The following is a 16,089-nucleotide window of genomic DNA, read 5'->3' as shown; positions in this document are numbered from 1 at the left end:
GGAGAACTCTATTGTTTTGGCCAATTTTGCTGATAAGGTCTCTCCCTTAATCCCTGAACAAAGCAAGCTGCCGATAAAGCCAATTAAACGGCACGCTCACGTATGTCCAGATGTCCCGAGGCGATGCAAGAGCCGGGACATGGTGTTCTTGTCACATCAGGTCAGCCTAGTAAGCAACACCCCTATAGGATGATTAATTCAGTGACAAAAGGGCTAAAGAACGCAGAAGCGTATATTGACGGTTTAGTGGTCTGGAGTGACACATGGAAGGGGCACATTGTGGCAGTACAGGAGCTGTTTAAACGGCTGTTTGAAGCCAGCCTGACAGTGAACCTCGCAAAAAGTAAATTCAGCCACGCGAAGGTCACTTATCTGGGATTTGTGGTAGGACAGGGGCAGCTGGCTCCGATGCAGGCTAAGGTGCAGGCTATCTCTGAAGTCCCCACCCTGACAGGCAAGAGAGCCCTAAGAAGGTTCTTGGGGATGGTGGGGTACTATTGGAAGTTTTGCAAAAACTTTGTGGATATTACCCTCCCTCTTACGAAGCTCTTGCCAAAGAATGCAAAGTTTGTGTGGGACGACCTTTGTTATATTTGTCCGGCACGGAAATCACTGATAATTTACACTGATCACAACCCATTAGTGTTTTTGGCCACTATGAAGGATAAAAACAAAAGGTTGCTAAGTTGGAGCCTGGTCTTACAGAAATTTGATATTAAAATAACACATATAAAAGGAACGGACAATGTGATTGCTGACTGTCTGTCAAAGTGTTGAAAACTTAAAGTTCTCTGTATTAGCCGAATAGCTGATAACCCTGTATATTAGTGTGTATCTAATAATGTGCATTCATGCCCATGATTTTTACCCCAGTAAAAATCCTTTGAAGGGTAGGGGTGTGATGACAAACCAAGTTATCAGGTGATTGATGCTAATGAGAGAGATAAGGGAGACAATGGAGAAATGTTCAAAATGTTAATGAGAGAGGAGAGAGAGATAACGGAAAAGAAACACAATTCAGAATATTGACAGACCGGTTGCTTTGAACTTGAACTGTTTGAAGTTTGATGGACAGGCGATACCCCAGCAGGGGGATAAAAAGAACGGGTTTGCTAAGGCACGACACACACGAGATAACGAGACCCTGGAAGAGCGGTGTGCCCCCACAAGTTGGTGAGAGTTTGTAGGTCCATTTCGTGGGAATTGACCATAGACACACAGGGTCTGTGTCTCCCCCTCCCCCCCCCTCCACAGCACAACAGCGATTACTGCGAACTGTACTAAGCTGGACTGAATTCTGCGTCACTTAAGACTGATCATTTTACCCTTAGACTGCGATAGAGCTTGGTTGATTCCTAATACCCTAGTTCTGTGTACATGTGTGTTTTATCATTGCTAACCTGTTGCATTTATATCCTTACGATTAGAGTACTGTGTTACTTGTTTCTTTAATAAAACTTTATTAGTTCCCAGTAATCCAGACTCCAACGAGTGATCCATTTCTGCTGGTTTGGCAACCCAGTTACGGGGTACGTAACACAGACCAAATGTCAGAGCGGGGAAGGAATGTCATCTAAGTGACTTTAACCGTCGAATAATTATTGGTGCCAAATGGGGTGGTTCGGAAACTTCAGATTCCCCAAGAATTTCACGCACAACAGTTTCTAGAGTTTAGTGTGAAAAAAAAATACAAACATCCAGTGAACAGCAGTTTTGTGAGCGCAAATACCTTGTTAATGTGAGAGGCCCGAGGGGAGTGGCCAGGCAGGTTTAAGCTGGCAGAAAGGCAACAGCAACTGAAATACAAAAGTGGTGTGCAGAAGAGCACCTCTGAGTGCACCTTGAAATTGAAATACACTACAAACCTTGAAGTGTATGGACGATAGCGGCAGAATACCATGAACATACACTCAGTAAATATTTTATTTGGTGTCTGCTGTTTTGTTGTATTATGGATGTGTATAATAATCCCCAGGTAATTCATTCATGTTCACTGGACTGAACTAACTGTGAATAATGCACTAATTTCAATATCTGTTTAACTTCTCTTGTCTTTGGGGTAACACATATTATCAGAGCAACACACACAAAGTGCCAGAGGAACTCAGCAGGTTAGGCCGCATCTATGGAGTGGGGGAGTAAACATTTGATATTTCAGATCAAGATTCTTCATCAGGACTGGAATAGAAAGAGGAGGATGCCAGAATAAGATGGTGGGAGGAGGGGAATAGGCCAGAGTGTGGAATTGAAGAAAAGGCAAGGGGGAGGAAAATAATTTATTTCTATTGTTGCTGCCTGACCTGCTGAGTTTCCCCAGCATGTTGCACCTGTTGCTCTCATTTTCCATCTTTTGTGTGCAGGTGACAGGTGAAATCAGATGATGGGGAAGGTGGTGTTGCGGGGGACTGGTAATGAGAACGAATTCATTCAGCCCTTTGTCCTTCAGCTCTTACAATATGCATACATTTTGGGGAAAAATAAACTGTATAGTGAAAAGACCATGCAAGAGCAAGACCTTAGTGAGATGTACTATGGTAGCCCATGGTAGTGCAAGAGGTAGATAATAATGTTTTGCTAAGGTTAAGGTTGTGCTGGTTGATACAGCAACCTGATGGCTGAGAGAAGTAGCTCTTCTTGAACCTGGTAGTGTGGGGCTTTAGGCTCCTGTTCCACCTGTCCGATGGTAGCTGTGAGAAAGTGGCATGATCTACAGTGGGGATTCTTAATGATAGATGGTGCTTCCCAAGGCAGATCCTCCTTTCGATAGTACTGCCTGCAGCTTCTTGCATTCCTAACCCTAATGCAGGCCATGAAGCAACCAGTCAAGATACAGGTGGTTCATCTGTCTGTGATGACATTGAGTCCACTGCCTGCAAATTCTAAAATAAAATAAACTTTGGAGCAGACTTTAAGCCCTATTTTATGTAAATATCTCTGAGTACCCTGACTTTTTATTAACCTACACTTTAAGGACAAGTTCACTTTACTGTTTAAGTGTTCATGGTGAGGCCGAGCTATCAATAGTCACTATCTGAGGAGTGGGATCGCCCCTCACTACCAAGGTGGAGCTACTTCCAGCTAACAAAGTAGCTTAAACATTGTTTATTTTTCAAGACAAATAATTCTTGATATAAAACTTCATGGAGGATTTTAATCTTGTACAAGTTTTCCAAATTACAGAAGATTCCTAAAATACAAAGTACAAAGAATTTTGCAGCACAGGTACAATTCTTGCAAATTAAAAAGTCATACCAATGTCTTGCAGAAGGACGAGTCATCCCTTGGAAGGGTCATGTTGTAGTACTAGAGAGTTGAGGTTAGCAATAACCCTCTGGGGCCTGGATAAAGTATATCAATCACAAGTTAGATAATTTGATTATATACAATGCAGAACATCCATTTCGCACCTTTGAACTCCTAGAGTCATAACACAGTTGTCAAGGTGATATCAAAAATCAGCAACTATTGGACTTCAGTTTCTCGGCATTCCATAAAACACAAGCAGACATGCAGAGAAATGCAGAGTTCAGCCTGGCTCGACTGATAATTTTAAGCAAGTTCCCATCTTTTATGTCTCGAAGTATTCTCTGCTGATGTTCTCCAATTCTGAAGTTTCACTGTTTGATGAGTCCTAACATGTGCTCTGTTGACTTACAGTGATAAATTGTACAGATCCTGGGTATGTGGAGAATGCCATTCGTCTGGGACAGGAAGATCAACTGCAGAGTTTCAAGTTTGGAAGCAGTGTGATATACCAGTGTAAATGGAGTTTCTACCTTCTTGGCTCAGCTGTGTTAACCTGCCAGGTGAATGGCTTGTGGGACCGAGCTCGCCCAAGCTGCTTACGTAAGTAGGACCTGACCATGGGGAACAGGACCATTTTCCTTGTTCTGGTTAAGTTCTGAAATACTTTTGTTTTTCCAATATCTTATTTCACCTGGTGACTGAAATTAATTTCCATCAAATTGAGTTCTGGTACGTTGTTCTCTCTGTAGTTACCTCAGGCAAAAAAAAACACAGCAGCCTTTATGAACCAGTAGATTCCAAAGATCAATGTTCAAAGTACACTTATTATCAAAGCATATATACCAGATAAAACCTTGAGATTAACCTTCTTGCAAGCTACCACAGGATAAACAATACAACCCAAGGATATGCTGGGAAAGTCCAGAAATGCAACCTGTCGCACATTCCAATGCCAACAGTGCATATTCACAATGCCCAACAGAACAAAGCAGAACATACCGAGCAACAACAGTGATACCTTCTCTGGTTTAATGCATATAAGAAGAAAAACTAATGGCTTCTGTGTAGTAAAAGTGAAGCAACAGACTCAAATTATTGAATCATTCAATTACTAATGAAATTTTACAAAAGGAAGTCAGGAGAAATGATATCAATGTATGTTTAACACTCCACTTAATCTGTTCAGTTCTATCAGCAAGTCAGCTTGAACAAAAATCTCAGTCCCTATTCTCTAACCCCTTACCAATCAAGAACTTATCAATCTCTGCCCAGAAATGTAGCCTCCACAGCCATCAGTAGCAACAAAGTCTCCAAATTTACCACCCTCTGGCTGAAGAAATTCCTCCTTGTCTCAGTTCTAAACAACTTAAGAAGCTCCTCCTCATCTCTGTTCTAAAGAACTGAAGAAGGTCCTTCTCATCTGAGTTTTAAAAGGATGTCCTTCTATTCTGAAATTGTGTCGTCGGATTCTAGACAACTCCTACTTATGGAAACATTCTCACCACGTCCACTCTGTACCAGCCTTCCAACCTGCACAGCAACTTTTGTCCCATCAAAATAAAAAAGGCAGTAATTTTGTGTTCCTCCTAAATTTCAGAAACATAAGGGTTAGAGTTAGTAAATTGTGGGCATGCTATTTTGGCGCTAGAAGTGTGGCCACACTTGCCGGCTGCCCCCAGCACATCCTTGGACTGTGTTGGTCAGTGGCACAAACAACATATTCCACTGCATGAATTTTAAAAGTACATGAGACAAATAAATCTAACCTTAAATGGTTCTCTTACCATTTAAACCGAAAAACTGTAACAAGAACTTTATATCAATTATACATGAAACCATTCATAAGGTTCGGATTCCTCTATACATATTAAAGTGACTAGAAGCCTTCAGAGTTGAGGATTGATTTGGAAACAAAGAAACTGGCTTTGTCTTCACAGCTGCCATTTACACTATTCCATGAGACATAGGTGCATAATTAGGCTATTCTGACCGTCGAGTCCACTCCACATTCTATCATGGCTCAGTTCAATTTTCATTCTCAGCCCCATTGTCCTCACTTTTTCCCATAATCTTTGACACCCTTACGAATCAATAACCTATCAACCTCCAGGTTAACTATACCAAATAACCTGGCCGCTACAGTGCTCTGAGATAATGAGTTCAACAGATTTAACCACCCACTGGCTAAGAAAATTCCTCCTCATCTTTGTTCTAAAAGAATGTCCTTGTGTTGTGAGACTATGCCCTCTGATTCTCGACTCTTCCATTTAATGGAAACGTTCTTAACATCGATTCTATCTAAGTCTTTCAATATTCAGTGTGTTTCATTCATCTGAACTCCAGCAAGCACAGGCCCAGAGCCATTAAAAGCTCTTCCCAGGATCATTTTCGTGAACCTTCTCTAGACTCTCTCCAATGCCAGCACATCTTTTCTTAGATATGGGGCCCAAAGCTGCATACAATGCTCAAGATGTGGTCTGACCAATGTTTTATAAAGTCTCAGTATTCTCTTGATGAATCCTGATGAAGGGGCTCGGTCCAAACTTCTACTGTTTATTTCTCTTTATCGATGCTGCCTGACCTCAAGTTCCTCCAGCGTTTTGTGTTTTACTCAGCATTACATTTTGTCTTTATATTCTAGTACTCTCAAAAGGAATGTTAACATTGTACTTGCCTGCCTTTCTACCCACACAACCCACAAATTAATCTTTTGGAAATCCTACTCTAGGGCTCACAAATTCCTTTGCACCTCCATTAAGGCACTTTAATCTATGTATTACTGAAAGTTCAATTTCTCAAAAAGCCCACAATGAAGCCCCAACTGTTAATGTTTGGAACAACATCGTCAATATTGCTTATCCATTCAATGGACTTTGCAGCTTTGCTTCTTGCTAGTTTTGGATGAACTAATTTCTAGTTGGTTCAGTAATAAGCATCCAATTCAGCCTCAAACAGTCTCATCTATCTGCACTTTCCAGATAAAGTTAAAAATCAGCAGACAATGCTGGTAGTCTGGCATCTTCAGACTGTGTTGGCCATTGACACACATGGCAGATTTCAGTGCATCTTTCAATGTACGTGTGACAGACAAAGCTATTCATGATTGTTTAATATCATTTCCTGTACACATGTACAGGAGAGCAAAATAATTTTCCTCCAAATCCAATGCAGCACAAAAAAATACAAAAGATAAAGAACACAATATTAGTAAAAACACAATAAATATATGACATAAGATACTTCTGTCACGTACCCCGTGACGGGGATAAAGAACCAGCAAAAATAGAAACCACTTTGGAGTCCAGTATTGCTATAAACTACTAATATTTATTAGTAACTATGCAATACAGTAATATCAATGTAAATAAATCACACAGGTTAGCAATGATTATATATAAAAGTAAGTGTGGAATATATATGTCTGAAAACCAAGCTTTAAGTCTAGGGGTAAAAAGATACAGTCTTACGATGTTGAGTAAAGTTCAGTTCAGTTCGTGGCATTTAGTTGAGTAACGATGGAGCGAGAGAGAGAGAGTGAATTGAGTCTTCAGGTGAACTGATGCCGTCGATCTTCTCGTCGTCCTCCGAAATCCGTTACAAGTCACCCACTGTGACTTTAACCGGGGGACCGGTTTTCCTGTGGTGGAGCTATCACACCGGCAAGGGTGGACACATAGACAACTCCCCACCAGTCAACCCCTTCTTCAGCGATAGAATAGCAAGTTGGATCAATCCGCCTGATCGATCCTCCAAAACCCACTTTCTCTGCGGGCACAACAATGCTCATTCAGTGTCCAGATCATGTGTCTGAGGTCTGTATCATCTGACCCCCTATTTATCTCACCAGGCTGAGCACCACCTGTCATTCAAAGAGTCCCTCCCTCCTTTGTCTGCAAAGAAATGCAAGCAGGCAACAAGTCCTTGAAAGTAACATCAACAACCTGCTGTCGGTCACCATAGCAACTTTCGAGCTGCTCGGTGCTGTCTCCAACTCCAAACTCAGTAAAAATCCAAAGTTACTTCCAATGCCTTAAAGTGACAGTCCAACTGTTAATCTTCATCTCTCTCTCTTTTCAAAAGCAACATATCGGTGGTAAATAACTCTGTCTCTCTCCCCTTCCCAAACAAACCATCAATGATAAATGTCTCTCTCTGTCTCTCTTCAAACAGTTAATAGGGGCACTCCTGGATTCCCTCACACTTTATATACATAGGTTGATTATTCATCCATAAAATGATGCTAGTCACAGGTGCCCCTGTACATAAGGTGACTGACAGGAAATAAGACTGTGAGACATAGGAGAAAAGTTAGGCCATTCAGCCCATCAAATATGCTCCACCCTTTCATCATGGCTGATCCCAGATCCCACTCAACCTTCCTTCTCACCATATCCTATGATGACCTGACTGATCAGGAAATGATCAACTTCCACCTTAAATATATGCATGAACTTGGCCTCTACCAGAGACAGTGGCAGAGCATTCCACAGATTTGCCACTCTCTGGCCAAAAAGATTTCCTTCTTACCTCTGTTCTAAAGTGTCGCCCCTCAATTTTGAGGCTGCCTTCAACATTCGGTGAGTTTCAATGAGATCTGCACCCCCACCCCCACCCCCCTCAAAATTCCAGTGAGTACAGGCCCAAAGCTACCAAACACTCCTCATATGTTAATCCCTTAATTCCCCAAATCATCCTTGTGAACCTCTTCTGGACTCTCTCCAATGACAGTACATCCTTTCTGAGATATGGGGCCCAAGACTGTTGACATTTCTCCAAGTGCAGCCTGACTAGTGTCTTATAAAGGCTCAGCATTATCTCCTTGCTTTTATATTCTATTCCCCTTGAAATAAATGCCAACATTGCATTTGCCTTCTTTACCACAGGCTCAACCTGTATATTAACTTGCTGGGAGTCTTGCACATGACCATTAAATCCCTCTGCACCTCTGATGTTTGAACCTTCTCCCCATTTAAATAGTAGTCTGCACTATTGTGCCTTTTGCCAAAATGCATAATCATTCTTTTCCCAACACTGTATTCCATCTGCCACCTTTTTATCCATTCTTCCAATTTATCTAAGTCGTGCTGTAATTGCATTGCTTTCTCAGCATTACCTGCCACTCGACCTACCCTCGTCTCACTGCAAACTTTGCCACAAAGCTATCAATTCCATAAGACCATAAGACAAAGGAGCAGAAGTAGGCCATTCGGCCCATCGAGTCTGCTCCGCCATTTTATCATGAGCTGATCCATTTTATCCTATTTAGTCCCACTGCCCGGCCTTCTCACCATAAGCTTTGATGCCCTGGCTACTCAGATACCTATCAATCTCTGCCTTAAATACACCCAATGACTTGGCCTCCACTGCTGCCCATGCAAACAAATTCCATAGATTCACCACCCTCTGAATCTATTTCTTCACATTTCTGTTCTGAAAGGGTGCCCTTCAATCCTGAAGTCATGCCCTCTCGCACTAGACTCCCCCATCATGGGAAACAACTTTGCCACATCCACTCTGTCCATGCCTTTTAACATTCAAAATGTTTCTATGAGGTCTCCCCTCATTCTTTTAAACTCCAAGGAATACTGTCCAAGAACGGACAAACGTTCCTCATATGTTAACCCTCTCATTCCGGAATCATTCTAGTGAATCTTCTCTGTACCCTCTCCAATGTCAGCACATCCTTTCTTAAATAAGGAGACCAAAACTGCCCACAGTACTCCAAGTGAGGTCTCACCAGCGCCTTATAGAGCCTCAACATCACATCCCTGCTCCTATACTCTATTCCTCTAGAAATGAATGCCAACATTGCATTCGCCTTCTTCACTACTGACTCAACCTGGAGGTTAACTCTAAGGGAAATCTGTACGAGGACTCCCAAGTCCCGTTGCATCTCAGAACTTTGAATTCTTTCCCCATTTAAATAATAGTCTGCCCGTTTATTTTTTCTGCCAAAGTGCATAACCATACACTTTCCAACATTGTACTTCATTTGCCACTTCTCTGCCCATTCTTCCAATCTATCCTAGTCTCTCTGCAGACTCTCCGTTTCCTCAGCACTACCGGCCCCTCCACCTATCTTCGTATCGTCAGCAAACTTAGCCACAAAGCCATCTATTCCATAATCCAAATCGTTGATGTACAATGTAAAAAGAAGCGGCCCCAACACGGACCCCTATGGAACACCACTGGTAACCAGCAGCCAACCAGAATAGGATCCCTTTATTCCCACTCTCTGTTTCCTGCCAATCAGCCAACGCTCTATCCAGGTATGTAACTTTCCTGTAATTCCATGGGTTCTTATCTTGTTAAGTAGCCTCATGTGTGGCACCTTGTCAAAGGCCTTCTGAAAATCCAAATATACAACATCCACTGCATCTCCCTTGTCTAGCCTACTGGTAGTTTCCTCAAAAAATTGTAATAGGTTTGTCAGGCAGGATTTTCCTTTAAGGAATCCATGCTGAGTTCTGCCTATCTTGTCATATGCCTCCGGGTACTCTGTAACCTCATCCTTGACAATCGACTCCAACAACTTCCCAACCACCGATGTCAAGCTAACAGGTCTATAATTTCCTTTTTGCTTCCTTGCCCCCTTCTTAAATAGCGGAGTGACACTTGCAATCTTCCAGTCTTCCGGAACCATGCCAGAATCTATCGACTTTTGAAAGATCATCGCTAATGCCTCCGCAATCTCCACAGCTACTTCCTTCAGAACACGAGGATGCATTCCATCTGGTCCAGGAGATTTATCGACCTTTAGCCTATTCAGCTTCCTGAGTACTTTCTCTGTCGTAATTGTGACTGCGCACACTTCTCTTCCCTGCCACCCTTTTAGTGTCCGGTATCCTGCTGTCTTCCTCAGTGAAGACTGATGCAAAATACTCGTTCAATTCCTCTGCCATCTCCTCATCTCCCACTAGAATTTCTCCAGTATTATTTTCTATCGGTCCTATATCTACTCTCACATGTCTTTTACTCTTTATATACTTGAAAAAGCTTTTAGTATCCTCTTTGATATTATTTGCTAGTTTCCTTTCATAGTTAATCTTTTCTCTCTTAATGACCTTCTTGGTTTCCTTTTGTAAGGTTTTAAAAACTTCCCAATCCTCTGTCTTCCCACTAATTTTTGCTTCCTTGTATGCCCTCTCCTTTGCTTTAACTTTGGCTTTGACTTCTCTTGTCAACTACGGTTGCATCCTTTTTCCACTCGAAAGTTTCTTTTTTTTTTTGGGAATATACCTGTCTTGCACATTCCTCATTTCTCGCATAAACTCCAGCCACTGCTGCTCTGCCGTCTTTCCCGCCCAGTGTCTCTTTCCAGTCAACTTTGGCCAGTTCCTCTCTCATGCCACTGTAATTTCCTTTACTCCACTGAAACACCGACACATCAGATTTCGGCTTCTCTTTTTCTAATTTCACAGTGAACTCAATCATGTTATGATCACTGCCTCCTAAGGGTTCCTTCACCTCAATCTCTCCAATCACCTCCGGTTCATTACACAATACCCAATCCAGTACAGCCGATCCCCTAGTGGGCTCAACAACAAGCTGTTCTAAAAAGCCATCTCTCAGACATTCTACAAATTCTCTCTCTTGAAATCCAGTGCCGACCTGATTTTTCCAATCTACTCGCATGTTAAATTCCCCCACAATTATCATAACACTGCCCTTCTGACAAGCCTTTTCTATTTCCAGTTGTAATTTGTAGTCCACATCCCTGCAGCTGTTTGGAGGCCTATAAATAACTGCCATCAGGGTCCTTTTACCCTTGCTATTCCTTAGCTCAACCCATAAAGATTCTGCACCTTCCGATCCTATATCACCTCTTTCTAATGATTTAATATCATTTCTTACCAATAAAGCCACGCCTCCCCCTCTGCCTACCTTCCTATCCTTCCGATACACCGTATATCCTTGGACGTTCAGCTCCCAGAGACGTGCATCCTTTAGCCAGGTCTCAGTGATGGCCATAATATCATACCTGCCAATCTGTAGCTGTACGACAAGATCATCCACCTTATTCCTTATGCTGTGTGCATTTAAGTACAATTCCATTATCTAAATCATTGTCAAGCAATGTGAAAAGTAGCAGTCCCAATACTGAGCCCAAAGGAGCCACTAGTCACTGGCAGCCAATTAAAAAAGGGTCCTTTTATTCCCACTGACTGACTCCTGCCTGTCAGCCATTCTGCTATCCATGCCCGTATCTCTCCTGTAATGCCATAGGATTTTATTTTGTTAAACAACCTCAAGTGTGGCATGTTATCAAATGTCTTCTGAAGTTACATCCTCGAAGAACTCTTAGAGTTTTCAGGAAACACTTCCATTTACAGAAACCATGCTGACTTTGACTTATTTTATCGTTAGTCTCCAAGTACCTCAAAACCTCATTCTTAAAAATGGACTCCAACACTTTCCCAACCACTGACCAATAATTTCCTTTCCTTTTGCCTTCATCCCTTTGTAAAGAGCAATGTGAAATGATAAAGTAGTGGTGTTTGGGTGGAGGGGGAGTGTGAGTTAGTGTGTAGAAATGTTGATTAACCTTATTGCTTGGGGAAAAGATCTATTTTTGAATCTGGTGGTCCTGGTACAGATGCTACATAGCCTCCTCCCTGATGGGGGGAAAAGGACAGTTCTTCAGCAGAGTTGGTGGGATCGTTCATGATGCCACTAGTCTTTTTCTGGCACCTTTCTGCCTTTATGTCCCTGATGGTGAGTAGGCTTGTGTCAGTGATGCGTTTTTTGACTACCCATTTGCGACCCGTGACACCACTTTCAAGGAATTATTGATCTGTATTCCCAGATCTCTCTGTTCAACCACTTGCCTTAGTGCCCCACTGTTCACTGTGTACTTCACTTTGCTTCAAATATTTTAAAAAAATTAAAGGTATTTATACATCAGTTGAATATCTTCCATGCATTTAAAAGGTAGTTTCAAAAATTGCCAGTCATTTGAAAATGCTGAATTATTGTATATTATTAAATTGAAAATTAACAAATTCTGATTCAGATTCATATTAGTTTAATATCACGTACACAGGGGAGCAAAGAAATTCCTTGTATGGATGAAACTCACAGAGTAAACATGGTAATCACAAATCATGAAGACAAGAGATTCTGCAGAAACTGGAAATCCAGAATAACACACACAAAATAATGGAGGAACTCCGTAGTTCTGGCAGCATTTATGGAGTTGCTGTTTCAGACCAAGATCCTTCTTCAGGACTGGACATTAGTCCTGAAGAAGGCTCTCACCCCAAAATGTTGACTTTTTATTCATTTCCATAGATGTGGCCTGATATGCTGAGTTCCTCCAATGTGTTATTCTAGTTATGATAAATAATTATCATGTACTAATGTTAAAGGGAGTTGCTTAGGCTTTGTTATTACAAAACAATATTTTATTGCATTAACCATATTTAATTAACAATACAATAAATTATTAAAAAATGTTTTGTTATTTAATTAGAACGATATATTTTATTATTAAGAGATTGCCAGAGCAGTTGTAGTTAGCGCAGGCAATAGCTATGGATGGAAATGTTAACTGTCTCTTTGGCTCTTTAATTATTGCCTGACCCGCTGAGTTAAAACATAGAACATTATAGCACAGTACAGGCCTCTCAACCCACTATTTTGTGCCGACCCTATAACCTCATCTAAGGTCAATCCAACCCATCCCTCCCAAATAGTCCTCTATTTTTCTGACATCCTTGTGCCTAAAAGAGTTTTTTTAAATGTCCCGAATGTGTCTGCCTCTACCAGAGCATTCCACATACCCACCACTCTGTGTTTAAAAAAAACTTAACCTTTGATATCCCCCCTATATACTTTCTTCCAATTACCTAAAAACAATGCCCCTTATAATTATATTTGGTTTAGGATTCGTGATCACAACCCTTGTCTACATATCCTGTAGGCCGTATCTCTTCTTAAGCATTGTAGATTTGGCAACCCAGATGAAGCGTCTCAACCTGAAAATATCAGCTGTCTATTTCCCTCCATATTTGCTGCCAAACCCACTGAGTTAGAACATAGAAGAGTACAGGCAATTCTGCTCACAACATTGTGCCAATCTTATAACCTACTTTAGGATTAATTTAATTTCCCAACCCCCACAGTCCTCCTTCAGCTCCTTTGTGCATTGCTCCAGATTTCCAGCATCTGCGGTCTCTTGTGTCTCCTGTTGAGCATTACTCCTGTTTTCAAGTATTTCTAAATGTTAAACTGCTTGACTTTTAGAATTAAAGAAATAATTCTTTGAAATTATAAATTAGTGAATAAATAACATTCAAAGGCCATTTTAAGAATATTTATTGTTACAAACAGTCCTGCTGAAAAGTCTTGGTCCAAAATATCGACTGTACTCTTTTCCAGATATGCTGCCAGGCCGACTCAGTTCCTACAGCATTTTGTGTATGTATTGTTAGGTTACTTTATTATACTGAATTGCCAATTATCTCCTGTTTAGTTTTCTCCTTAATTGAGGTTCTAATTAATTGTAAAAATGATCAAGCTACTAATTGAGATTTATTCCATATATTATCTCTTTTATATTCTATAATCTTTCAAGCATTGCCCTTTTTCCTTAATCTTTTCCCTGTCCTTTACAACTTTGATGAAACCTTTCACAAGGGCTCTGGACTTGGTCGGTTTCTAAAGATGTTTTTTCTTCTGAAAATGTTCAGTCATGTTGATATCTGCATGAGGTCTATCTTTTTTCCATTTCATTGATTGCTTGGCATTCCAGGATTTAGCGATCAGTTTATGCTCAGCAACACACACCAAATGTTGGAGGTCAGGCAGCATCTCTGGAGTGAATAAACAGTCAACCTTTTGGGCTGAGACCCTTCATCTTGACTGTTAAGGAAGGGAGAAGGGGAGGTGAGCGTGAAGGTGGGTGTAAAGAGGGGAATGAAGTAAAAAGCTGGAAGGTGATAGGTGGTAATGGCGGAGGGCTGAAGTAGAAGGAATCATACAGGAAAGGACAGTGGGAGGACAGAGGTGATAGGCAGGCAAGGAGAAAAGATGGGGTAGGTGGGTGGAGTAGGGGGTATGATGTGAAAAACTTGGTGGAGTTATGCCCAACACTCCTTTTGCAAAAATGGGATATACAGAATAGTACTTCTTATTCTGCCTGGGGGGAACAACCGCTTTTAACTGAGAAGCAGTGGTTATACTTCTTCATTGCACTTTCTGATCTGTTCTGCTAGAACTAAGCAGCCTACTCTTCAAAAGTCACTGACATTAGTTGTTTTTTTTTTCTTTATTTATTATTTAGGACATTTAAATCTAATTTGGACTTAAGAAAATGTGTTATAGATGGGGCAAATGCCCAGTTGATCAAACAGCAATGCCTCATTAGCATGGCTGAGGTAGTCTGTTGCCCAGTGGTGTATGTTTGGTTCAGGAGATAGGATTAGGTTTAGATGAGTGAAGGGTGACGTGGTAAGTTTTTGAAGTATGTTGCTCAGTGTATATTCTCATTATCATGGCCAATGTAACTGACTTACAACACAAATACCATCTCCTCTGAAGTACACGCACCACTGAACATGACATAGATTTGAACTACTGAGTATCTTTAACAATCAGCCTTGCTGGACATTGGTAATGTAGAATACGTGAGTCTGATTCACTGGTTCATTACTGAGATCAACAGTGGGGAGGCTGGGAGCTGTGTGGCTTCGGTTGTGACGCAGACCTGGCCTCCATGCCCTGAGGTTGCCTGTGCAGCCGAAGCTGGATTTCATGCTGGGTTCGGGCTGGCCTTTCCACTCAGTGCTGCTCTCCAATGCTCTCCCGCTGGATTGCATTCGTACATCATGTACCATCATCCAGTTACTTACCATGCCACTCAGAGTCTTGCGCTATTATTTTTTATATATTTTTGTACCCGTATGTTTTTCTGCTGTTGTAATTATAGAAAACATAGAAAGTAGGTGCAGGAGTAAGCCATTCGGCCCTACGAGCCTGCACCGCCATTTATTATGATCATGGCTGATCATCCAACTCAGAACCCTGCACCAGCCTTCCCTCCATACCCTCTGATCTCCCTAGCCACAAGGGCCATATCTAACTCCCTCTTAAATATAGCCAATGAACTGGCCTCAACTGTTTCCTGTGGCAGAGAATTCCACAGATTCACCACTCTCTGTGTGAAGAAGTTTTTCCTAATCTCAGTCCTAAAAGGCTTCGCCTTTATCCTCAAACCGTGACCCCTCGTTCTGGACTTCCCCAACATCGGGAGCAATCTTTCTGCAACTAGCCTGTCCAATCCCTTTAGGATTTTATACATTTCAATCAGATCCCCCCTCAATCTTCTAAATTCCAACGAGTACAAGCCTACTTCATCCAGTCTTTCTTCATATGAAAGTCCTGCCATCCTAGGAATCAATCTGGTGAACCTTCTTTGTACTCCCTCTATGGCAAGGATGTCTTTCCTCAGATTAGGGGACCAAAACTGCACACAATACTCCAGGTGTGGTCTCACCAAGGCCTTGTACAACTGCAGTAGTACCTCCCTGCTCCTGTACTCGAATCCTCTTGCTATGAATGCCAGCATACCATTTGCCTTTTTCACCGCCTGCTGTACCTGCATGCCCACTTTCAATGACTGGTGTATAATGACACCCAAGTCTCGTTGCACCTCCCCTGTTCCTAATCGGCCACCATTCAGATAATAATCTGTTTTGGATAACTTCACATTTATCCACATTAAATTGCATCTGCCATGAATTTGCCCACTCACCCAACCTATCCAAGTCACCCCGCATCCTCTTAGCATCCTCCTCACAGCTAACACTGCCGCCCAGCTTCGTGTCATCCGCAAACTTGGAG

The 16,089-nt window shown here is 41.7% G+C and overlaps 1 protein-coding gene across 1 annotated transcript in view; it reads left to right on the top strand.

The window, feature by feature from the left end:
- Positions 1 to 16,089, top strand: part of csmd1a (CUB and Sushi multiple domains 1a) — a 2,254,753-nt gene that overhangs the window by 2,095,900 nt on the left and 142,764 nt on the right. Inside the window, exon 55 of the mRNA XM_072251121.1 lies at positions 3,658 to 3,846. Coding sequence (XP_072107222.1) covers positions 3,658 to 3,846 — 189 coding nt within the window. The remainder of the gene's footprint in view (positions 1 to 3,657; positions 3,847 to 16,089) is intronic.

This window comes from Mobula birostris, chromosome 2 (genome assembly GCF_030028105.1).
Source record: "Mobula birostris isolate sMobBir1 chromosome 2, sMobBir1.hap1, whole genome shotgun sequence".
Taxonomy (NCBI): domain Eukaryota; kingdom Metazoa; phylum Chordata; class Chondrichthyes; order Myliobatiformes; family Myliobatidae; genus Mobula; species Mobula birostris.
This window is presented reverse-complemented; position numbering and strand designations above follow the sequence as displayed.